Below are 26,355 nucleotides of genomic sequence, written 5' to 3'. Positions count from 1 at the left end.
TTTTGACATAAATGAATGAACGAAACTTTGTCATAGTGATGTGATAGCACCGGAAATTTAATTGATTGAATACGATATGTAATTATTGTTCTAAGAAAACAGATCTACCCTGCTCACCTGGACTAAATAAAGCCACGACTCTATCTCGAACATTAGGCGTATAGCTTATAACGCACTAGTGGCTCGGTCGCGGCCCGTTAAGTTGAGTCGTGACCCGATCTGCAGCCAGTGTTTAGTGGATATGGCGCCTCCGCGTTTAGCGATATTCTATTCTAATCCGGAAGATTGTGGTCACAGTATTGGCCGCGTATCTGGTATAGGTATTTCTATGGGGGTCACCCACTGCCAATACCCCACACCGGTCAGCGGTCAGTAAAGTAAGCGAGGCATAGCTATACCGAGCAGGCCTTAGACAGAGCAGGCTATCGGTGGCGGCGTCGGTTTAGCTAATAGGATAATAGCTGACAACGAGTATTTTACCGGGTGGGAGGGGTGTCGTTATGGGTATGAAGTATGTAGATCTTGTTTCATGTTTGTAATAAAAATCTGGCTGGCAATCAAATCACGACAATGTACCTACTTACTTATGTACTCGTTGCAATAGGCAGCGTTAACTGCCTTGTAGGAACTTGTTGCATTATCCGTATCCGGTCGTTAGATATAGGTACTTATTGTTATGGTCACAGATCCATTACCTATAGCCTGTAGTAGATCTATGCCTATAGCTGTGGTTGAATGGTTGAATAAGTAGGTAGCCGAATGCTTTATTGAAATATGGGAGGAGAGGTGGGTTTACTTGATTTAAATTCGAAAACCATAACTTTGTAAGTAACAGAAACAAAGTAAATAAGTAAATATTAGTTAGTACAGTCCAACTATAAAGTCATGACAATAAAGAGTGCGATTTTTCTGACTTTTTATTATTGTCAGTTATTATTTATTTACATAATTACATACCTTAGTCCTTAAATAAATATAATTAAGTAGTTCAATTAAATACGGTCTTTAACAATTAGAAACCACTTCCGTTTTCAGGACTTTATTGTTTTACTGTAAGTAATTATGTTTAATAGTAGGTAAGGTGGGGTTAGACACCGGGGGAAGACCATTAATGTGTAAAAAATAGTTATAAGCAGCTTCATTCTCTAGTTTGTCACGCTGGTAAAGTCGTAACCACCACCTGTGGACCACTTTACTAGTGTGATAAATTAGAGAATGACGCTACTAATAACAAATTTTTACACATTAATGATGGTCTTCCTCCGGTGACTATCATACCCCAGCTTACCTTATTATAGTTACCTACTTTGTAATCGCATCGTAAACATTTGTCACCGTAGTTACAAGAAATAAAAGGAAACACATTTAAAAGTTGACATCTCGAACATTTATTGAAAACATTAAACTTCGACACATTAAACAGCAACCAATTTTATACGCCTACCTATCCTATTAGCTATCTTAGGTGTACCTACGCAACATCTTTCAATCATCGTAACATTTCGTAATGAGAACCAATGATATTATAATTATTTTAGCTTTTTGTAGTGAGATTATTATTTAATTTATCTATCTAGGGCATCTAGGCCTACCTCGACTGTCGAAAGGTACAGTTAGGTTCTATCCGGGAATCACCTACTTGCGTATTTTTTTGTTTAGAAATCGGCAAGCTTAATTTTTCCTGGTGGTAGGCTGGTAGGTAGGCACCTCATCTGGTGTCATATTGCACAAAGTATAATAGGAAAGGAGAATGGCCATTTCTCTATGGCGCCATGACCCAGAGCGGCCATTGATGAAACATACACTGATGTGTAGTCCGTGACTACAGCATATACTGGTATTAATTTTATTATTATGAGACATGGGAGAACGAAGATATAGGTGCTGAAAGATCAAGTCTTTCTACTGTACTAGATGTTACCCTCGAGCTAAAAATTGATTTTAAAAGTGTTTCCGTGGGAATTCCTGGCTAAAAAGTATTTTATGTTACTTCGGGATAACGGGAACTTGAATATAATGAAATAATTTTTGAAATTGGTCTCTTTATAAAAATAGGTTTCTGAGTGTGAAATGTGCAAAAATAATTATGATATTATTTGCATAAATAAAATCATGTAATACATTTTGTGATGCGCCATGAATTGGGAATCCCTTGATTTAGATTATAAAACTTATTTGTGCGTGTACCATTCAGCAAAATCTTATTTAACGAAAAAAATATATTTAATTAATTTACTTTTGAACCCTAATATCTCAAGAACCCCATGGTTTAGATTTTTTAAAATATTTTTCCCTGATAATAGACATTTTTATCAATAACTTAAAATAGGTTTGGTGAGTGGCTGCTAACTTATGCAAAGCGGGTCAGGTTTCGCCATTCTTCTTTATATCAACTTTTCAAAAGTTCTAATATTATTCTTTGCTAAATTCTTCTCAATCACACCATTTTGATGGTCCGTTGTATTTGTAACCCTGTAATGCTTACGACATTTTATAATTTCTTAAGGTTTCCTAATTAAAATTAACTAACGTACTTAGTAAAATAGGTACTTATTAATTAGACTATTCTATGTTTATACATTGGTAAGTTCATTTAGATCAGAGTATAACTTCTAAAACAAAATCAGTCACAGGTACGTAAATACAACATAGCATTAAATATGGTAGACCGGTATAGATCACGGTATAGGTATAAGTACAAGTTTATAAACATGGATTATAAATAATATTATTATGTATCAATATTTTAACTATTTTTTTATAGAAAATAGTTTGTATTTCCCACTTTATGATATTATTATTATGACTATGGCACAACACAACTTAAGTATGTTTATATATTATGTGTAGATTTGTTTGAAAGTACATATCTATTCCAGTAGGTGGATAATAATAATGTAAACTCCTAAACTATGGCCCGTATTTACAAATACTAGATTAATAAAATATCACACTTACTTATTAATAATTATAATTGAGTATTATCCTTTCCACCATGTACTTACATCATCCTACATAGCCATATAATGGTGATGATGGTGGTAGCCATAGGTCTATTCCATACGCTTGATTTCCCATTGAAATATACCTGTCATTAAAATATGAGTTGAAGAATTGAATTGCAGTACCTAACTATCCTTAACTAATAAAACTGTAGCACAGTGCTTAACTTATGTATCGTGCAGCAGTGGTCTCAGGCAGGAGCGTGAAGTGTACGGTGGCGGCGGAGCGGAGCGGGGCGGGGCCGGGGGCGCGGGGGGTGGGTCAGGTGTACTCGTCCTCCTCCTCGCTGGAGGCCGAGTCCAGGTCGTCATCAGCGTCGGGCAGCGCGGCCAGGTAGTCGGGCGGCGGCAGCGGCACCGGGATCAGGTACCCGGCCGAGTCCTGCGGCTGCGGCGGCGGCCGCGGCAGCCGCGCCTGCGTCGCCGGCCCGTCCGCCGCCGCCGCCGCCTCCAGCTTACTGCAGATCTCATCGAAACTAATCCTATCCTTGGGGTCCGACCGCCAGCAGCACCGCATCAGGTCGCACGCGAACCGCGGGCAGTCCTCGGGCGGCACCAGCACGATGCCCTGCAGGATCAGCTTCGTGGCACCATCATTGTTGTGTCCGTAGAACGGCTGCTTGCCTCGGCTGTATATCTCCCACAGCACTACGCCGAACGACCAGACGTCGGACTCGTGCGTGAAGCGCGCGTAGATGATGCTCTCGGGGGACATCCAGCGCACGGGCATTGGTCTTTCGCCGCCCATTTTGTAGTAATCGCAGGTGTAGACGTCTCGCGACATGCCGAAGTCGGCGATCTTGACGGCGAGGCGCGCGCCCACGAGGCAGTTCCTGGCGGCGAGGTCGCGGTGCACGAAGCGGCGCGCGGCCAGGTACTGCATGCCGCGGGCCACCTGCCGCGCCACGAGCAGCAGCGCCGCGGCGTCCAGCGCCGGCCCGCGCCCGCCGTGCCGCGCGCCGCGCAGCACCCCCGCCAGGTCGCCCCACTCCATGTACTCGAACACCATCCACGGGCTCGAGCTCGTGTCGTCTGCAAACAAATTGATTTCGTAAGTATTAACTTAACTACTTAATAGGTGTTCTATAAGTCTCTCTTTGTGTAAAATCTGTATAGGTATTGGTATAGTCATATTATTTTTGCGATTATGTATCTGATAATCATATACCTACTTCACAATTATTTTGTTAAAAATGTTAGAACTTTGAAAGCTAGGACAGTTTATAATAAAAATTTATCAATTATCTGCGTATGGAGCTAAACATTTACACGGAAAAACCTTTTAAATCATTGCGAAGCACAAGGGAAACCTTCGTCGAAACCTCTATGAATACTCAATACTTATCATTTCCACTAGAAAAGCTTTTAATAAAGCATTGCGAAGCTCAAGGGAAAAGGTCGTCGAAGTCGAAACATATGAATCCTAACTAATATTATAAATGCGAAAGTAATTGTGTCTGTCTGTCTGTCTGTCTGTTACTCTTTCACGCCAAAACTACTGAACGGATTTAAATAAAATTTGGTATATATATGGTCTAGACCCTGGGAAAGAACATAGGCTACTTTTTATCCCGGAATTCCCACGGGAAAACTTTTTAAGGCGAAGCGAAGCCCGCGGAGACAGCTATATTTAATAAGTACTTATTGATAATATTACCCATATCAATCAGTTTAAATCTTACCCCTGTACACGACCCCGAGCAGCGTCAGTATGTTGGGGTGTCGGAAGGCGGACATGATGGACACCTCTCTCACGAAGTCCTCCTCGGCACTGCGGCCCGCGCTCTCCTTCAGCACCTTCACCGCCACTATCTCTTCTCCGTTGTTCGTGCGGAGGATGCCTGGTAGTGGGGAAATTAGAGATAATAATTTAATTTAAGCTTAGATAGGCTGGTGGGATGAGAAAAAAGCAAACAGTAAATATTCGTTAGCATGCGTTCTATTGTACAGTAGTACATGATTTTCTTATTAGCGTGGCGACGTCGCGTCGGTGACAAGCACCGCTATTGCCACTATGGTGAAAGGATTCGCCAGTCAGATTAGTTCCCATGTTGATACGTTACATCATCGTCACCCGGAAAGGCTCCTTTATTTGTAAACTGATGGATCGCCATGAACATGAATGAATAAATATCTTTTTGTTATGGGTATAATAAAATAATAAAAAATAAATAGCCATTTGTTATTTCAGGTATACCTTTATGAACTTTCCCGAAGCACCCCTCCCCAACCTCTTCAAGGAAAGTGAGCGCATTTCTGTCCAGCAGCGGCACATGGGGTTCCCCGTTGTCTTCTCCATTCCCATTGGCTGGCAGCCCGGGGGTTCCCGTGGAGCTCATGGTGCCGGCCCGGTAGAACCCGTAGTGAGGGTTCCGGATGTAGCGCTCCGCTATCAGAGGCTCCCCGGGTCGCACCCGCTGGAAAAAAAAACATTGTAAAATTTTCATTGATAGGTTTTGAATAGTTTCGATCTTCCAGGAAATCCTTAGTAGGCTAAAGGTCTATAAAGCTAAGAAGATTACGAACAAATTAGAAAATTCTAACCTTCCGGCTAAAAAAACGCAATCAATAATTCCTTAATCCGTAATCCTTTACAATTAATCCCTTACCGGCTGCGTCTTCCCGGCGACCACGCAGAACCGTCTCCTCATATAACAAATGACTATCGAGGCCAGTAGCAGCAGGACTAGGGCTCCGCCGACGGCCACGGCAGCCGCCAGCGCGCCAGCGTTGGCCGAGGCCACCACGCCAGCCCCCACCATGCTCGCGTTGGTGCCCGTCACCTCAGGGAACTCTTCCACGCTCACTGACTTGATCATCTGTAAATGTGAGGAAATAGTGTTGGTATAATTGTATACACATAAAATAATTACCAAATGAGGTAAGTATTAGTATACTAAGCCGGAAGGGGGTGAATCAGGGGGTCGAACACCTTTCGGCTTAGGCATAGACTAAACTAAAGGGCAGATTTTTCAATAGCCAGATAAAAGTTATCTGGCCAATAAAATTGTTGCTGTTATATTTGGCTAAGCTATATAAGTTAGTTATTTTTCTCCAAGGATTCATGGTAGACTACTAGCATAGAATAACGAGTACTATAGTACTGTACATGTTATAATATGCTATTATAGGTACTATCAAGTCACTTTTTTATGCTGTTTGAAGGAAAATCGATCGTAATCGAGAAGGTAGGTACTTTTTGTCCCTGTCTCTACGCTGGCCTCATTACCCGTGGGACTGTATACATATAAATCATACAATACATAATTAGTCATATTATATTATGTATGCCGATGTCTACAGGAAACAAAATTTCGACAAGAATTTAATCCGAGAAATTTAATTTAATATTCCTAGAAGTTACTGCTATGGAGCACGTATAATCGTTTTATTTTCCTTAAATTTCTTAATTATGATAACAGACATTTTACATGAATATTCATCAGCTTTAAGCTGTAGCTGAAACTTGTTGATGGAAAAACACTTGTTTCCATTTGGATCGTGCGTCGCCTATCTCTCCCACTTTAGTGTCACCATGCAATCAATATTGATTATCCTAGCACTGATAGATAAAATACAGTAGGACTTAGGTAGATAGGTTGGCATCTGAATTTTAAACGCACTTAATACAGTTAAGGAAGAGTTAAGGAAGCCAATACGTACATAAAGCTGTCTCTAAAGGATAAAAAATATGTTTTGAATTATTTGAATATATGACCATGTTTTTTGGTTCTTCTTTCATAAACCCTACATAGGTATTTTTATAGATGGGCAGACGAAATTATATTACTATTTTAATTACGCTGAGTTGCAGAAAGAAACTTTAAGCTAATGTCGACGTTAAATGTATGGCTGCCTTGCTTTGACAGTATACGGACAGAAAGAGACAGACATAGATTTAATGCCGACATAAATGCTCCTTCATACAACTCAGCGTTAGAAAATAATTGGCTAGAACACGCTTTCGGCCTCACGTCTTTTCTATTTTTCACAAAAGCTACAGTAATTGTTACACCGTGTCGGTTTTAGTAAATTTTATTATCATTTGATTAGAATTGATATTATAATAATGGCAACTCCATTAATTTTCTTCAGCTTTATTAAAGATTAGTGTTACTTTTGATGACAACGCGTTTATTTAATTAATGCCTTCTCACTTAAAGCTCTTTATTGGTACCTCGTTTTTAATCCGATTAACGTTTAACATATTGTATTGTAATTAAGTAGATTTATAAAATACACATCAGATAGCACGATCGGAATATTAAAGGAAGCTTATAAAAACGAATTAGATTTTTCTAAGTCTTAATTATGGAAATCACTTTAGTCACTGAAAACTTGGAAAGCTATTTATAAGTAGACCAACGTCTAGGTCTGTATCTAATATTCTCTAACATGTAAGTAGGTAACTATCTAATATTCGTCTAGTTGCGAGTGATAAACCATAATCAGAGTTGAGGTTAGCTGTCACAACGAAACGATAATGTAATGGAGATGGATGGAGTATCACAGGCGGGATGTGGGCGGATGGAGGGATCACGACCAGTTCATCTCGCCCCCCTGTCTCTATCAGGCTGCATGTAACACAGGTATCAATGTCTTTTATAATGATTTTGTGTTACCCAAAGACATACGTTACTCTATGTATCGACTTTAAAGGGTAACTTATTAGGTAACATTTTTCGTATCTTCGATTGTGACGACGAGGTATTTTTTGAGTTTTATGTTAGTATATGTACCCAAATACCTATGTTACGGACGTGACGAGGGTATAGTTAAATGATCGGTATCAGAACAATTTGCTGAATGTGCCAAGTCTCTCAATAGTTTTCGAACTCGTGAACTTTGTTCATTCATAAAATATTATTAGCAAAATAGTTGCTTACCTCTCAAAACATTCAGGCTAGGCAAAAAATTACACACTGTAAAGCTGTGACCTAGGTATACTATCCGTGATGAATACACTCAGTATTTATTTTAAAACATGATGCAGGTGCGTTAAAATACTGCCTAAACTTGTCTTTATATTACCCTTATATTAATTAAAACTTAAAAGTTAGGTTAGGTAAGTAGGTAAGGGCTAATCAGCACCGCCATCGTCGGTAATTAAAAAAAATAACGTAACTTCAGTATGCTTCAAAGAGATTTTTTTTCAACTCTGCTGAGTAACTGTTTGTTCTGCTAATCAAATAAAATCGTCAGTTCCTAGTGGAAATGAGTTTTAGAGGTAAATAGAGAGGACGATGCTAATTTCAATTACCTACAACACTTTACATTTTTTTACTGGATTATTTACGTTCTCTCTGAGTGCTTATACCACAGTACGTAAAAGTAAAGGATCTTATTTTAGAAGATTGCTTTCTCGTAGTTATTAACTTACAAAATATGTACTTATTAATATCACAGAAAAAGTGAGGAAAAATTTGTGTCAAAGGAGTTTAATTAACTACCGAGATACTCGTAGTGTATACTTAGCTTCATCATTAATAACATTAACATATCTACGTAATTCACTTACTATTCTACACTACGTATTCGTTATACCTAATTAAAAAATAAACTGTAGTAGGACTGTAATCGTACCTATTGTACATTCGAGCGGTCTGTACGTACCTATCGTATAGTAGGTAGTTATTTATGTTTATAGGTAGCATAATAACGTCACTAAAATCTAGTTTAATAATTTGCTACGTTACCCAACTGTTTCGACAATACAATCAGTTGCCACGCAATATGATGAATGATACGAGAATGGATGAATAAATAATACAAATGATAAAGACTTACTGGAGGTGTGGGCGCAGGAGCGGTGTATTTGTGTGTCGAACTGTTTGAGTTGTTTGATCTTGGCGGTATGACATTGTAGATCGGCTTTGGTGTTAGAGGTACTGAAACAATGTGAAGCGTTCTTATTAAGAAGTTGTAACGTATAATATGCGATATGGTGTCAGGAGACCATAGCATAAACCATAAAGAAGCCTAATTATTATAACCCATACGGCAGCAATAACAATCACAATGTAGGAAAGATATCTGGACCACTATCATCAGCTGGCTGCACGAAAACAGCCTCTTCGAGTGACGTATCGTCCTGGGCAGTCAGCGGCTGATGCTAATCTGACTGGCCATCCTTTCACCATGATGGCGGCTGACGCTAATCGGACTGATCATCCTTTGCCCATGCTGACAAAACTAGTTCAAATCCAATGTCGTCACCGGAAGTTTGAAAAGATAATCCTGCGGGAACTCATAGTCATATTGGTGAGCCGCCGACCTAAGACAAGTAGGTAGTGGCTGGAAGAGGAAGGCCAAGGACAGAAGCTTAAGTGCAGCAGTGGACGATTACGGGTTATGATGATGTTGTCTCACCAGTGTTCCTAGGGCACTTGTAGTCCTCGGTGGGCGGCTGTCCGTTCTCGGTGCACAGACAGTGGTACTGGCGGTGGTCGTTGGTGGGCACACACGATAGCTACTCGTACTATAACTATGATGATGAGGAAGTGTCTTCACCAGTGTTCCTGGGGCACTTGTAGTCCTCAGTGGGCGGCTGTCCGTTCTCCGTGCACAGGCAGTAGTTTTGGCGGTGGTCGTTGGTGGGCATGCACTAGCTATGTTGATGTTGTCTTGTCTCACCAGTGTTCCTAGGGCACTTGTAGTCCTCGGTGGGCGGCTGTCCGTTCTCGGTGCAGAGACAGTAGTGCTGGCGATGGTCGTTGGTGGGCATGCAGGCGGCGTCCGGCCCGCACGACAGCTGCTCGCACGCGCCCGGGAACAGTACTTCTGGAAATGTATTCTGCACTTAGACAAGTTGATTGTGCCGCTGTAATACGTTTGAAATGTGCTATTGGTAGGTATCTGCGGTCTTCTTAAGTATTTACTTAGCTCTTGTTAAACTATGTTTGATAAAAATTAATAGGCAGTTCGGAAGTTTCATAAAGTAAATAATTATAAGCAACTTATAAAGTTGACTGCAACAGTAAGTTTTGCCGGCAACTTCGGTACGCCTTAGAAGTTTCTCGCGTCGTACCTAATTCTGGGATTAAGGGATAGGATTCGACAGGCAAATCATGATCACAAGGTGACTAGTTAAATCAAATAAGGAGCACGGGGTATTCCCTAACTACACTCGCAAGCAAGGAAAAAAATCCAGTGACATATGGAACGCCAACGCCAAGTGGAACTTTTTCATTGCTCGTTAAGTATTAAATAAATGAACTAACTGGTGGGGTTGCTATGCGCGTCCACGTCCGCCCGGGTCTCCTCCCGAGGCACCCGCGCCAGCCGCTCGGCGTAGTCGCGCAATTTCTGGAACAAAAAATATTTTTTATCAGGAGTGTCAATATTTAAAGGAAGAACGTAAAGGATCCGAAGAAATTATGGACATACTAAAAATATTGAGGTAGGTAGATGCTCATATGTACTTATACAAAGGTATTTTCGAGCCCCTAAAATATTAATATGACCCTTAGTATATTTCGGGTACAGTCCTACTTAATTTAGATATAAATACCATCGCTATTACGATGAAGAAAACAAATCACGATGAAACCTCCATATCTAGATTTGTCTGACTGAACCCACCAACCGGCAGTGGACTAGTAACAACAACTAGTAACAAGGGAAGTGCTCTAAATTTAGGAAGGCAGTTTAATCACAAAATGATCCTTTCCAGAGAGCAATCTACACGCCCACAAATGATAGAATAGAAAATAGTAAATTGACGTTTTCTAAAGCCCACACATTCCCATTATTTAATACTAAGCCTGTGTCCAAAATAATGTTAATTATCTCTGAAAACTATGAACATAAAAACCCGCCTCCATATCGATTCGGTGCTTCAATCAATCAGTAAAGATATTAGACACGACACTGACAGAGTGACAGCACTCTCGTTGTTGTATTTTTCTGTGTAAAAAGTGTAAAAAAATGTCTAGATGTTTTATATAATTACTAGCTGTTCCCGCGAACTTCGGTTCACCTTAAAAAGTTTTCCCGTGGGAATTCCGGGATAAAAAGTAGCCTATGTTCTTTCTCAGGGTCTAGACCATATGTATACCAATTTTCATTAAAATCCGCTCAGTAGTTTTGGCGTGAAAGAGTTACAGACAGACAGACACAATTACTTTCGCATTTATAATATTAAGTTAGGAAGTTAGGACTAGTTAGGATGCACGTACACGTAGTATTAGAAGCCTTATTATATGTACGGTGGCCTGCGCCTAAAAGTATACAGGCGGAGTTTTTAAAATAGCGATCTCAAGCTCACATGCTGCTCAAGCACATCCACATAAACACCACTGCTACACACATCACACACAACACGTCCCCGAATTTATAACAGATGTAGCTGGTCCCTTCATCATCAGGGATCGCTATTTTAAAAACTCCGCCTGTATACTTTTAGGCGCAGGCCACCGTACTTACATCAGCTGCAAAGCATGTAAAGGTCTATATTTTACCCTCACCAAAAACACTTAACATAGGTAGGTATTTAAATCAAAATTTAAATACATTTTGTACTAACTGGCAGATGTTTGACAGGCGACTAAATTCGTTTAGCGTTTGGTGAAATTCCCCTATAAATCTGATTTAATTTTAACTTAAATACCTGCGAAAAACCTAAAAAGATTTTGTGCTGTTGTGAAATCCACGTAAAATTTATGAATTGAAGGTAATATGTAATATTAAAAGTACATCAATAAGTGTTCTTAATAATACATAGATAACATTATATTAAATTATGCAGTAAAGTATTAAGTAGGTAAGTACTACATAATACATCCTAATCCTAACTTTCCTAACTTAATATTATAAATGCGAAAGTAAGTTTTCACGCCAAAACTACTGAATGGATTTGAATAAAACCGGCTAAAGAGATAGTCTAGACCAGCTATACTCAAACTGCGGCCCGCCGGGCCGCATGTGGCCCGCCGGGCATTTATCAGTGGCCCGCGTGCCATGAGATAATGATAATAGATAATAACATTAAATGTAAAAAGTATCGGGATTATATCCATATAAAAAACAAAAAAATATTGTTAATTCATACAAATTTATTTAATCACCTTCAAAGTTTGCTCCTTAAGAAACGATACCCATACGCCAACGAATTATCCAATCATCACAACATTTTTTAAACGCTGTTTTCAGAGTTGTGTTTAGTACTCGCGGCGATTTTTCCTTATTGTCTTCTATCTCAATATTTTTTGTTTTATTGGTCTAATAGTATATGCATGTGTTTTTATATTAGTATACATCGCTTTATAATAGTTCAAAAAAAATTGCTTGCGGCCCGCGACAGCATGACTTGAACGTGTTTGTGGCCCTTATATAAAAAAGGTTGAGTACCAACTAAAGAACAGATGCAATTTTTTATCGCGGAATTCCCACGGGAAAACTTTTTAAGACGATATTATACAACGACGATATTATAAAATGTGGAAAAAATAGATAGGTACTATTATGGTATGGTATTGCCCATCAATCCAGCTATTACGCGAATACTGACTACTTTTAGATATTCGAGTGTTGTTTGATTTACGACTTCCGAGCGTTTAGCACTTTAAAATCTATTTATTTCAGCTATAAAATAATGTAGGTATCTATTATAAAAAGAACGAATACTATAAGTACTTACACATACTTAGTGTCCAAGAAGATATAAGTTAGTTATTTATGAGCTCCATAGAATAACCCCCCTATTCATAGAAAATTGTTCTTTGACGGAGAGGGACAAAACAGTTCATTAGCTAAAACGTTCTGTAACTTAACTGAATTAGGGGGTAAGATTACATTTAAGGTTGGGGAAAAAGTCTTTTCGCATCAAATATAGTATATTTATAAATATATCTATCTATCTATCTATTCCCAGGACGTATGAAAAGCTACTAATTTATCATGTTTCATGATCAAAAGTGTTAAGAAATTCTAAATAAGTTTACACTTACACAAAATAGCGATTTCTTCCTTTTGGTTAAATGCTGTTACAATCTGCGCATGTACCTAATGTATAATTGTACCTAGGGCCACTTGCAGCAACATATTAAATCTAGATTTAGTGTTAAATCTCGATTTAGTGTCAAATTGTATATGGACTGACGTTTCTTAAATCTAGATTTGACACTAAATCTAGGTTTAAATGTTTGTGCAAGAGGCACCTAATGTACTAAAGTCAAACTTAAATTAACAATTGACTTATCCATAGCAATGGCAGTGATATTATTGAGTCTGTTTACAAACTATCTATGTAAAGCTCTGTAATCTGTAGTAGTAATAAACAACCCACCTCTATACCATCTAGGTAGGTACTGCACATCTACTCAAATGATACTCTCTGAGGGGTTATTTCAGCGCGGTTATCGCGTTTCGCCCGAGGTTAAAACAAATCAGCAATCACTAAGTGAATTATATTACGTTTATGCCCCAAATGTTTATCAATAACAGTAAAGATATGGCACAGCGGAATACTTACACATCCTAAATGAATTATGTTACTACTTTAGTACTTACATACATTTGCGTGTATGGTGTTTCCCGCGGCACCTATTAAATGGATCTGCTGTGTAATTGGTTGCTACAGTCGTCGAAATATAATAGGCCCGTTTGGACAGCTACACAAATTTGCTATTTACTCTTGATTTACTTGATGAAATACATAAAAGACACATAATCTGCCTTATTTTTTAAGGGCTGAAAGAAAAAAGAACTTATGCAGCACCAAAAGTTACTTATTGTTTAGATTTTTTTATGATTTAGATTTGACACTAGCTGTCATCCCATACATTTTCGAGCTGTCCAAACGGGCCTATTATATTTCGGCGACTGTAATGTGGTGTGGTAAAGGAAGCTTCTGCCTACCTCTACATTCAACATTACCGAGAATAATCCCTTTCAAATATTCTTGAAAGCTAAGACGCGGGATTATTATTTTTATTTTTAGCATTTAGGCAAGAATCTAAGTAAGTGGTTTCAAGAAGATCCAGTACTGACTCCATTTCTGATAACTATGTAACCCATTCTACAGGGCACATTGCGAATATTTAAAAGTCCTAGAATAAAAGTTTTCCGAATGACCCTCTGAGTATAACGAGTAGCCGAGAAAGTAGCCGTTATCGTAGAGCTAATAATATCATCCGATCTAATTTAGCCACCGCTTCAGTTCAGATGATCTAATTGCAGTTTAAACACTTGAACGAATACCCACATCAAGCAGGTATTATATATATAAGTATATACTACAAGTACATATGGAAAAGTCTGATTTGAATGCAAGGCTTTATTATTTTAGGAGGTTTTCTCAAGGTTCGAGCAGTGAAACTTAAAATAAAACGCGATTTGCATTGCGCGTTTACCGCTAGGGTCATAAGGGTGTCTCATACGCGCCTTACTAATTCGTGTTATCTGTTCACTGTTCGATCGAACGGTGCATGTAAAAACTCGCACTGCATATGCTCGGATCTCAGACCAACTACAAATAGACTCGCAATCGCCGTGTGCACTATTCTCTTTCTCACTCAAACCATAGATGTTGCCGACAAAAAAATTAAACCTAAATATGGGGAAATTTAACTTATCATAATAACAAAAACAAAACTTGAGTATATCGTCGGTTGATAGGAAAAAGACACTAAAGGCAAATTTTTCAATAGCCAGATAAAAGTTTTGCTGGGAAATAATTTTGATGCTGTTGCGTCTCAATGTTTCTCAATGTTTGTATTACCCAGATAACTGATTGTATTTGTAACTGTCAGCCTTTGTTTGGCACAGATTTTTCATTTGTTTCATTGTTTGGCACAGAGAACTGACGTAAACAGGCGCCACAGCAAAAAGGACAAAAAACATTTACAGCTTAACGTTTCTTTCTTATGCTTAATGTAGCTAAGCGTCTCTTTTTCGCAATGTCACAACTGTCACGATTATACCCCTGTGGCTCGGATTCACTAATAATACACATGCAATGAAACAGTTCCACCTGCCATTGACGTTCCCTACGTCATCGTCACTGGAACTTTTTCTTTCCTCGTGAGTGTATCGCTGCTACAGTCAACTGTTAAGTAAGTATACGATAGATGTTATATGGCATATATGGATGACAAGATTGATAAGCAAGAGGGTAGGTAATACCATGGTAATACATAATGTCATTGTTTTGATGCGAATATGATATGATTTAGACCATTGAGTCGGAATAATTAGTGTAGATTGGTGGGTGTTAATAAAGACAATGTAGGTAGGTAATACCTAGCTCTATGAATGTCAATACACACGGACAATCAGCTTTATAAATTTTTAGATATACACTTTTATACCTTGGCGAATCACAAACCGCCTATTCATCCTTTCGGACATAGAGACGGCTTCTTAGTTTTACAAGGTACTAACTGAAGTGTTCTTATAGCTACATACAATGAAGCTGAATGTAAATTAGATAAACTTTAGGTCGATTAGGTTAGGTAAACTTTATCCTTTATATAATGCCTTATACATATACCTAGGTAAATCATAGTCTAGTGTGTCTCTAGTTCTCTACCCTTATGAGCGATCTGTAAGTTACTACCTACGAATATATCTGTATTGATTCAGACAATTATAATAGCTCCGTATTATTATTGTCTCCTCAGTTGTGAAATTATGAAACACCCAGGAGATTTTAGATACAAATCATGATTCATGTCATGCAATTATAAATCCGCATTAAAAATAGGACGCAATTTCGATATTATGACAAAATTTGTATATTCTAACCGAATTCCAATAGCTACCGCAAATGAATCCCAGCCATATTTGAGACTAGCTGTTCCCGCGAGCTTGGCTTCGCCTTAAAAAGTTTTCCCGTGGGAATTCCGGGATAAAAAGTAGCCTATGTTCTTTCTCAGGGTCTAGACCAAATATGGTACAATAATAATGTATACCAAATTTCATTCAAATCCGTTCAGTAGTTTATTGGCGTGAAAGAGTAACAGACAGACAGACAGACACAGTTACTTTCGCATTTATAATATTAGTTAGGATAACGTATTTCATAAGTTTTAAATAGATAACTTATTAGTTCGGCATTAGATATTCAGAAAATAAAGCCGTCCTAACTTTAGTATCTACACTAATCTACAGGGAGTTACACGACATTGATATTCAATCAAAGGGAGCTAGATAACTGAAATCCTCTCCTGAAAGGGAGCAAGATCCTGATCACATCAATTCAAATAAAATATTTGATCGATATTCTGATTCGAGAGGACTCCACTACACTACCTAAGAGTTTCCACTTACCGAAAACTTTTATAATCTTCTGCTCAAGTGCCTACGAGTACTTAACTTCGAGGGTAACAATAAGATGGTACCTAATTGGAATATTTGATCCCAATCTTCTTAAATAGAGAAGGAAAAATGTTATGTTGAAGATATCGATGGATGTTTGTCACGGGAAAACAAATTATGATGAAATTTTGTATGTAGGAAGGTACAAGGATATAGTAGGCTACTTTTATACCGGAGCTGTCCAGAACGTATTTTTTTTTAGGGTTCCGTAGCCAAAATGGCAAAAACGGAACCCTTATAGTTTCGTCATGTCCGTCTGTCCGTCTGTCCGTCTGTCCGTCTGTCACAGCCGATTTACTCGGAAACTATAAGTACTACAGTGATGAAATTTGATGGGAATATGTGTTGTATGAACCGCTACAAAAATATGACACTAAATAGTAAAAAAAAGAATTGGGGGTGGGGCCCCCCATACATGTAACTGAGGGATGAAATTTTTTTTTTCGATGTACATACCCGTGTGGGGTATCAATGGAAAGGTCTTTTAAAATGATATAAAGTTTTCTAAAAAACATTTTTCTTAAAGTGAACGGTTTTTGAGATATCAGCTCTCAAAGTCGTAAAAAGTATGTCCCCCCCCCTCTATTTTTATAACTACGGGGTATAAAATTCTAAAAAAAATAGAGGTGATGCATGCTAATTAACTCTTTCAACGATTTTTGGTTTGATCAAAGTATATCTTATAGTTTTTGAGATAGGTTGATTTAACTGTAATTTTGCTGCTACGGAACCCTTTGTGCGCGAGCCCGACTCGCACTTGGCCGGTTTTTCAATGTGCATGTAGTAAAAAAAATACGCTCGAAAAGTTTTGTTGCTTCAGAATTTAAATTCAGTGTCAACTAAGTACTTCAACTAGGACTCTACAACTTCTACAGGTCTTAGGTCTTAAATCTAAAAGTAAATACAATAATTTTGACAGCCATATTGATAGAGGGGCATACTTACAATTTTTATGTAATTTCGCCCGAAGACATTTTGTGTCTAGTCATCTAGAGACGAAGAGAGGTGGGCGAGACAACAGCTCAAAATTACACTGATTGTGTTACTTGCATCATCCTGTAGATAAATATGAATAGTGAATATGTATAGTTCATCTGTATGTGAGTATATTATTAATTAAAAAACACCTTCAAGTACTAACTGGCCTATTTGATTGAGTTATTCTTAACTTTCCATAATTTTCAGATAGGGTAAACATTGGTGAAATTGGCCACCCCCAATAACTGGCCACACAGCTTTTTATTCGCCTAAAATAAGAAACACGATGACAGCACGCCATCTGTTACAGCTTGACACTAACCATTAGTAAGTTGTCGTTCATTTTAGTTCACACTCATTCCGCTTGAAGGATTGGTCTTCAAAATACCCGCATTTTTCTGACAGTCGGCGACAGTGCGTCTGATAAAATGGTTGTGCGCTAAGAAAACGTTAAGCGAAGACATTATTTCGAGAGGCGATATTTTTTGTCCCCAGCTTCTGTGAGTGACTTTAAATAGTGACAACGATAGATTTTGAGCTAAGCAATCATAATTTGTACTGATTTAATCCTTAATTAGATTTTTTATTGCATTTTTCGACTTGGCCAGTTACTGGTTCCAGTTTTATAGTATTTTTAGTAACTGGCCCCCCTATGCCAGTTACCCCAATTAGCTACTTGCAAGTAAATTAACTTAAAATACAGCTTATTACCTTGGTTTTAAATAGCATTTTCTGTGGTATAAATTTTGTAAAAATCGTTCAATATTTAGTAGTAACTGGCATAGGTATTCTAGTGGCCAGTTACTACATGGCCAGTTACTGAGAACTATTTTATGTTTCAAGATATATGCTAAAATCTCTTCAAGATAATGGTGGCCCAGCCCACAAACAGTCTTTACTATTTGGACTGTATCCTCGTCAATATCCGTAGTGGTTAGCAGCGATTCGAATCGGCTCTGTTGTTCTCTTTGGAAGCTGGTGTTGCAATGCCAACTTCAATTTGGTGCAGCGTGGGACGAAGGGCCTGCTTCATCAGTCGTCTTCTCTCCAGCTTGAAGTTGATATTCAGAGTGCCTCCAAGGAGTCGGTGATCACTCCCAGTTTAAAAACTATTGATCACTGAGGCATCTCTGAATATGTGCCGCTTGTCAGTCATAATTAAGTCATAATTTCGTCCTACACCATCGGGGCTTGACCATGGTCACTTTCTCCGGGGATGTTTCTCATAGAAAGAATTCATCAAGTACAGCCCATTCTGGTCTGTCTCATTCGAGGAAGTCAATAAGAATTTGCCCTCTCCGATTTCTGCTACTAAAGCCATGGGGTCCTACCCTCAATTCTTTGCATTGTTGTACTCCCACTTTGGCGTTGAAGTCCCCCATCACAATGTTATATTGGGTCTTAGCAGTACACTTGATAGCCCTAGAGATATCTTCGTAACTATACTGCTTCGACTTCTGTGTCAGAGTGTGTCGAGGTTGGTGCATATACCTGTACGACCTTCAAGGAATCCTTCTCGGTTAGTTTAAGTACAAGGTACGCTACCAGATTCGACACACTACTGATCTCCACTACGTTGCTGACAAGGGTCTTGTTGACAAGAAATCCTACGCCACCTTGGGACAGTTGGTTACCCTCCCGATGGTAGAGCATGTGGCCAGACTTCAGGGTCATCGTGTCCCTCTCTAAGGGTTTCCGATAGCCCTATTCTATTCTATTCTGTGTGGGGGTGTCAGTGCCTGCACCTGGCTCCCTCGAATGGAACCTTTGTGCATATCCCCAAGGTCTAAACTGCCTTTCTAAGCTTGGACCATTTCCCACCATGCTGGCATTCCACTGCGGGTTGGTGGGATCACATATCTAGATGTGCAAAATCTAGACATGCAGGTTTCCTCACGATGTTTTCCTTCACCGTAAGAGTGATGGTATACATTGTACTTAAGTCAAAAGAACTAATTGGTACATGTCAGCACCGGGATTCGAACCCGCATCTCTGGCGTGAGAAGCGGGCGCTTACCCGACTGAGCTACCACCGCTCTCCGATAGCCCTAAGATGTCCTTATTTTTTTGCCCAGCTCTACCTCGTGTTACACCATCTTCTCGTCCTCTCTGTGTTCGTGCGTTGTATGTAGCAAGTTGTATTTTATACAATCTTAAAATTAGTTCAAGAAGAAGCTAAGATTTAAGGATTTGACTTAATATAAACTTGAAATAATTAAATATGATTGTTAATAAAGATTTGCGATGATTTAAAGATAAGAAACTTATTTTTGTCATAATAATATGTGAATTGTGACGTTGTTACACTAATTACATTGAAGGGGTATTGAATTGTAGAAGTATTTTTGTTTTTATATTAAATTTTGTTAGAAAATCCTTCCTTCATTGGAACTAAACCCGTGCCCCGGCAGGTGGGGACGTAATGATGACGATGAACTGTTTATTTGTTAAGAAATATAAGGTATTTCTCATTATTAAGTGTTAACACATATACTACGTCATAACACATTAATTATAATAGGTTTTTTATAATGTTTGCAGTAGTTATAAGGTTAAAACTTGTCATTTTAGTTAATTATATTAGGTGGCCAGTTACTGCAAAATAAGGGGGCCAGTTACTAAAATTTGTGGCCAGTTACTACACAAAAGTGATAGTTTTCATTTAAATAAAGATATTTAAATAAATAGTTCTTATTAATTATTAAATTGATCAAATAAACAATCAACAGGATCTAGTGAATCATTAGATATATAAATCACCTAAATCAGATCATGCATTTAGATGGAGCACACACGTAAAGTGGCCAGTTACTACCCCTTTTCCCCTATTTCATCTTAAATTTCATCTTTATGATCAATTTTATTTCCTTAAATGCTATTAAAACAACTTTTAAACCTAGTAATTTCTGCCATTTTTCAATCTGCAATATTAGCTGTACTATTTACCTATTAAAACTTAATTCATTTTTACTTAGTTGTATGCATTATATTGGTTGTACGAAACCCTCATTCCAATTCATAGGTTGTTAGAAACTTTATCGCAGCATAAACCTACATACTAAAATACATAATATTTTGTAACCGCTGTAAAACCGCAAGTATTTGTCAGGTTGCGTTAACATTTTATAAGAACCCTATTGAGAAAATAAATCATAAAGCAACGATCGATAGATCAAAGCTGCAGCGAACGGTCGTTCATTCGCGGTAGATTTATCAGAAATAAACACTATAGTGTTACCGGAATCGGCACTTTACGGGCTGATGGCACAATAAAAGTGCTCCTTTTTACACCAAAATGTGTTGTTTATTATTTTCTACGAGTGTGACCCTCCTTTAGTAACCCGATACAGGGCCGGCTGCCTCACCATCACACGTCTTCATTCTTGTTTGATCTAGTAAGGGGTTTTAAACTTTTTATACCGCGCTTTAGTGCACTTTTAGGGCTTTTATCGCTAAAAAAACAATGTAGGGATTGTGGCGTTGTCACTTGTTTGTTGTAGGACGAAAGGGTTGGGCGTATAATCCATATCAAATTTAATCCTTAAGGACTTTCCATGTATTATAAATTGTATAATAGCCTGTTGTAATTAAATTAAGTAAGTACCTAATATTAAAATAATTTTAAACATGTTGATAAGCAATGAGACGCCAGGACAAACAATAAGCAGGACTTAAAAACAAAGGGCTATTTTATTTGGGTGTTTAAATGCGTTAATCTTCGTAATGTTGTTGTTTCATCCAGTTGTTGTTTGTTTTGTGAAAAAATAACGTCGGCTCGGCACCGGGTGGCTGATGTTCCGAAGTTTAGGAAATAGAGAGAGCATGTAGTGACGGGACGGAGTCATGCAAGAGTGCAGAGCTGCTGTCACGATGATCACCAATAAAATGAAACAGATTGATAGCTAGAATCTAAAATAGCTACTGTATTTAATTACTTAGCTAGCTATGTTATTCATATTAAAACAAGTTAAGTATTTAAATGTAACTATTTTTACGAAGTCCAAAAAATATTTTTAAGTATCCCTGTTACATTATAATTTCACTAATTATACGTCATCTCCATATTAAATTCTTGACAGATGTGTCAAAGTCAACATCACACCCCTTGTTATGATCTAACAGAGTATGGGGAAACTGGGGCTTAGTTTGCTAAATCAAGCTTTTCTGCGAGACAGATCGCCATCAGCATGAAGTTGGCCTTGTACACCAATTTTTCAACGAAGTCTAAAAAAATATGTTCACTCTATCTTGCATGCATAGAGCTCTCCACAGCTAAGCGGTTGGATTTTTAAATAAACACTTTTAATGATCGTCCCGCGCCTGCCTCGGCCAGGTGCGCCCACATGGCGGCTCCTCCACTGAAAACACATCTTTTGTTACTGAAATGGATGACCTTTCATGATAATATACGGAACAATCAGTACCTACACTCACGAGCAATGAAAAAGTTCCAGAGACAATAGCACTATCATCAAATTACTCCTAAACGTAAAAGGGTATAACGCCATCTTTAATATTTAAGTAATAAAGTACATTTAACAGCACGTCAGAGTATGAGCCGTTTTCCTTGACAGCTGTCAGTTGAGCTTTTGGGTAAGCCGATAGATGGCGTGAAAACGCAGTGTACCAACTGTCAAAAATTACATAGAGAGCAAAGAGTACTAAACTCAGAATAAGAACTCACTAGTTGTGATTAAATGTCGGGTGGTAGCGCGAGCCATCCTTCCGAGGCTCAGACTGCATGTGGCTTGGGATAGTGCTAAGTATTCTGTGAATAGTTCTACCCGCGCCGTCACGTAGTGTTCTTTTCTCTATGCGCGCCGTTTGAACGGGTGCTGCGTGCGAGAACTGATTTTCTATTTTTATTTATTGTATGATCCTAAATAAGATCCCAAAGAAATACTTACAAGACAAGATGTACTTGCTACTATATTATTATTGTAAATGCTTTGATCAAACTTACCTCTGAACCAAGACAGCTTTCCGTCCAGTTAGTTTGGCATTCCGTTTTCGTAACTCTATCTTCAGATTGGCAAGGGACCATGATCCATAGTCCTTAGGCATTATTACAGTATAGCAGTCACTATCACAAGAGTCACTATCTCACAAGAGTCACTATCTCAAAAGAGTCACTATCTCAAGTGCACTAACTCTACAGTATCAAGGGAGGAGGAGCAGATAGCTCAACTACAACTCAATTAATACAGGAGAAACACAAGGAAACTGAGAAAACTTGAAAAGAACGGCTGTACGCACAATCGCACTGAACGCTGAAGCAACAGTGACATCGACATCATAGAGAAAATAATACTACAATTCTACCTACCTACGTCACTTTCACATTTCGTTAGCCTCACAGAATAACATATTGTGATCTGAGTGTGTTCTGAGGGTTTGAAAGTTGGTTCAACCCCAGACAACGCCATCTATTTCTCCAAAAAGGAACTTTTTTTTTTTTTAACAAACGCCTCATTACCTACCAACTAAAAACGTAAATATTTAAATAAAAATCTAAATAAAATGATATTCAAAATTGGTAATTTCGTGTGGACATTTTAAAGTTTAGTGGAACTTTTTCATTTCTCGTGAGTGAATTAGTTCTACCTCACTATGTGGGAGTCATGGGGTTGTGAACATGATACCTAACCTACTCTACTCACAAGAATAATTACTATTTTCAGACTTTTTTGTAAGTAGTACGATTTGGCAGTAGTCTTGTTTCAGTTACAAAGTCCTTGAAGTAAATTTTTACTTTTGTTTTTTATTTCTATTCTTGGTTTACATTTTATATATTCTGATGAATAATAAATAATTTAAGGAGATCTTGAAGTTTGAGTACCTGCCTATAGGTGCCTATAGTTTGAAACTGAATTCCAAGAACACTAAGTTAAGTTTTCAAATAATAAAATTCTGAAATAAAATAGGTAAGTACCTAAATATACTACTAGCTGTTCCCGCGCGCTTCGCTTCGCTTTAAAAAGTTTTCCCGTGGGAATTCCGGGATAAAAAGTAGCCTATGTTCTTTCCTAGGGTCTAGTCCGTATGTATACCAAATTTCATTCAAATCCGTTCAGTAGTTTTGGCTTGAAAGAGGAACAGACAGACAGACAGACAGAAACAGTTACTTTCGCATTTATAATATTAGTTAGGATTTAAACAAGTTCTTCAGCGAACTTCGTATGGCCTTTACCGGGGGGACTCCTGGATAAAATATAGGCACTCATCTATAGCACTCAGGGATAGCATAATATATTAGAATAATGGAAATAGGCTCAAGAGTTTCGGAGTCTACCCACTTACACAGTGTAGATGTAGATTTTAAACTTTAGATTGCTTGTACTAAAATCTGTTTAACATAAATATAAAAATCTAAACAATACAAACAACAACATATATTTAACAACTTATAATTACTTATCAATAACTAGGCGTCAATCTGTTTTACTATCACTAACTGAAATCTATGTATTTCAAAGATAAGGACGCCTATTGCTTTAACTCCACTGTATAAATTGTTATTTGTGTTATTTTTAGCCAATAAAGTAGTATTCTATTCTATTTTTCTATCTATAACTGAAATCAAAATGAGAAATCGATTTTATGATTTCTCATTTAGATTTCAGTTATATCGCCTCAACAACAGCGCTTCTAATGTGACTCAAATAATCAACTGAAATGAACATAGGTGTCTAATAATCATAGCTGACAATACAATTATCAAATAGATTCACGTTAAATCCCGAATAGTTCGTTTTGTTTTTACGATTATTATTAAAAATATCGTAAAATGAAAAAAGCTTTCGGGTCTTGATAGAAATACTTTGTCTCATTATGCCCAGAGACCTCATCTCATACACCGCTTTATCGCGTTTTCAAATTGATGAAAATAACAAAATAAAACTTCAGTGCTTACCTGAAAAGTGTACAGCATACTTTTATTATGTGCATTGCACACCTTCACCTCTCTATAAAAAACAAAAATGTGTTTCTATCAGCCACATAGAATGACGCGGAGTCTGGTCCTCTGGTCATGAGCAACGAACATAAGTATTTTGTCATATTAGTCCAATCAAGGAATGAGGTGTAGAGTGCGTGAGCAGGTAACTCAGCGATTCCTTCAGAAACTTGTTCAGGGGGCTTAGGTTGTTGACATACCAAAAGTCCTGACTCCTAGGTGATGAGCGGGGGGGAGGAGGGGGGGATAAAGATACGAATTTTTGGTTTTTTGCTTATATCTCAAAAACGGTGCATCGGAGACAAATATTATAAACTACTAAAATGGAGGTCTTAAAATTATCTAAAACTTTTATATCATATGTTTTTTTCTAATTAATAACCGTTTTCGAGCTATTACCCTCGGAAAAAATTTAAATTTACAAGAAAAAGTATTCATGTCATAAAATTCATAAACATTGCATCATATTGTCTTAACTAATTCATAAACGAAAAATGAAGAGGAAAGAAGTTGTAGATTTTTTAATTCCCTTTTAGAATATATTACATATGCTGGTCAATGTCCAACCTGCCTAAAGTTAGAGCTATTTTAAACTTGCATTTTGGTAAAGTCACTGACATAGCTCACCGAATTAGTAAGGTTAAGTGTGAGTAAAATAGCTGTACCTTTAGGTGGGTTGGACATTAACCAGCGTATGTATATATATTCTAAAAGGGAATTTTAAAATCTACAACTTCTTTTCTATTAATTTTTTTCATTTATCAATAGGTTTAGACAATATGATGCAATGTTTATGAATGTTTTGACATGAATACATTTTTCTTGTAAATTTCAACTTGTTCCGAGGGTAATAGCTCGAAAACGGTTAGGAATTATAAAAAAAACATATGATATAAAAGTTTTAGATAATTTTAAGAACTTTATTTCATTAGTTGAAAATATTTCTCTCCGATGCACCGTTTTCGAGATATAAGCTAAATTCGTACCTTTATCCCCCCCTCCTCCCCCCCGCTCATCACCTAGGAGTCAGGACTTTTGGTATGTTAACAGCCTAAGCCCCCTGAACAAGTTTCTGAAGGAATCGCTTAGTTACCTGCTCATGCACTCTACACCTAATTTTGAGTCATTTATTGACTGGACTATATTGTTTTTTAAGGTTTAACTGCCAAACTTTAACTTGGCATCAAACATCAGGTAGCGCGGTAGCCGCATCATCAATAGAGCGGTCACGGGCTACTTTGTAAGCGTTCTAGTTCGCGTAATACGGTGGCCCAAATAGTTCATGCTACAGACCTTTAATTCTACTATTTTGGTTTCACACTCTCGCACAGTCCGATACTGAACTGCACTTGATGTTTATAGCAGTAGTATAAATAGTAGTAGGTACACCTACAACATGTGTACGGTATAATTAAGCACCTACTGGAAATGATAGAAAAACAATTAAGTAAGTAATTGGAAAAACTGGTTAAAAAATATATATTCTAATAACAGTAGTACCTAGGTACCTACTTACCAAAATATTAACACTAAAATATGTAGGTAGGTACTACTGTTGCTTTTTCTACCTATACGAATGATAAAAGTATATTTTATTTAATTGTAAGAGTTCAATAGACTATTTTATAGACTTTTAATACCCGAAAATAGCAAAACCAAGCATATAAAATAAATTCCCGTTTCCCGGGAATTCCCGGGAAATCTTCAAAATAATTCCCGTTTCCCGGGAACAAAAAAAGGTCGGGAAAAACGAAACCCTAGTAGGTACTTCCATACATTTCGGCTCGGGGTGATCAGTAATAAATAAAGGCTTGTCTTTCTTGTAGATCGATATCTCCAGAGAGGGGAGACAGCCTCAATGCCACAGGCACATTCTCTTTAAATCCCGCCGAAAAGATACTTATCGGTACTTTAATTAATCCTTTTCATTACAAGGCATGTAAAATTGATTTTACGTGCATTGATTTTAAGATTGCTGGTTTAATTGAATACAGAGTGTACAATATTTCAAACCTTTTGTTTGATAAAAATATAAGTACCTAGATGTTAAATCCGCTCTACATATAAGCTAAATATTACTTAAATGATAATTCTGAACAAATT

At 37.7% G+C, this 26,355-nt stretch overlaps 1 protein-coding gene across 1 annotated transcript in view; it reads right to left on the bottom strand.

The window, feature by feature from the left end:
- Nucleotides 1-2,889: 2,889 nt before the first annotated feature.
- The window catches only part of LOC105394550 (tyrosine-protein kinase transmembrane receptor Ror), a 39,636-nt gene continuing 16,170 nt past the window's right edge, over nt 2,890-26,355 (bottom strand). The window contains exons 2-8 of the mRNA XM_038121230.2: nt 10,223-10,307; nt 9,636-9,782; nt 8,790-8,890; nt 5,612-5,821; nt 5,200-5,419; nt 4,685-4,843; nt 2,890-4,034 (exon numbers count right to left, since the gene is read on the bottom strand). Of these exons, the coding sequence (XP_037977158.2) occupies nt 3,265-4,034; nt 4,685-4,843; nt 5,200-5,419; nt 5,612-5,821; nt 8,790-8,890; nt 9,636-9,782; nt 10,223-10,307 (1,692 nt within the window). The 3' untranslated portion in view covers nt 2,890-3,264. The remainder of the gene's footprint in view (nt 4,035-4,684; nt 4,844-5,199; nt 5,420-5,611; nt 5,822-8,789; nt 8,891-9,635; nt 9,783-10,222; nt 10,308-26,355) is intronic.

The sequence above is a fragment of the Plutella xylostella genome, chromosome 4, assembly GCF_932276165.1.
Source record: "Plutella xylostella chromosome 4, ilPluXylo3.1, whole genome shotgun sequence".
NCBI lineage: Eukaryota > Metazoa > Arthropoda > Insecta > Lepidoptera > Plutellidae > Plutella > Plutella xylostella.
This window is presented reverse-complemented; position numbering and strand designations above follow the sequence as displayed.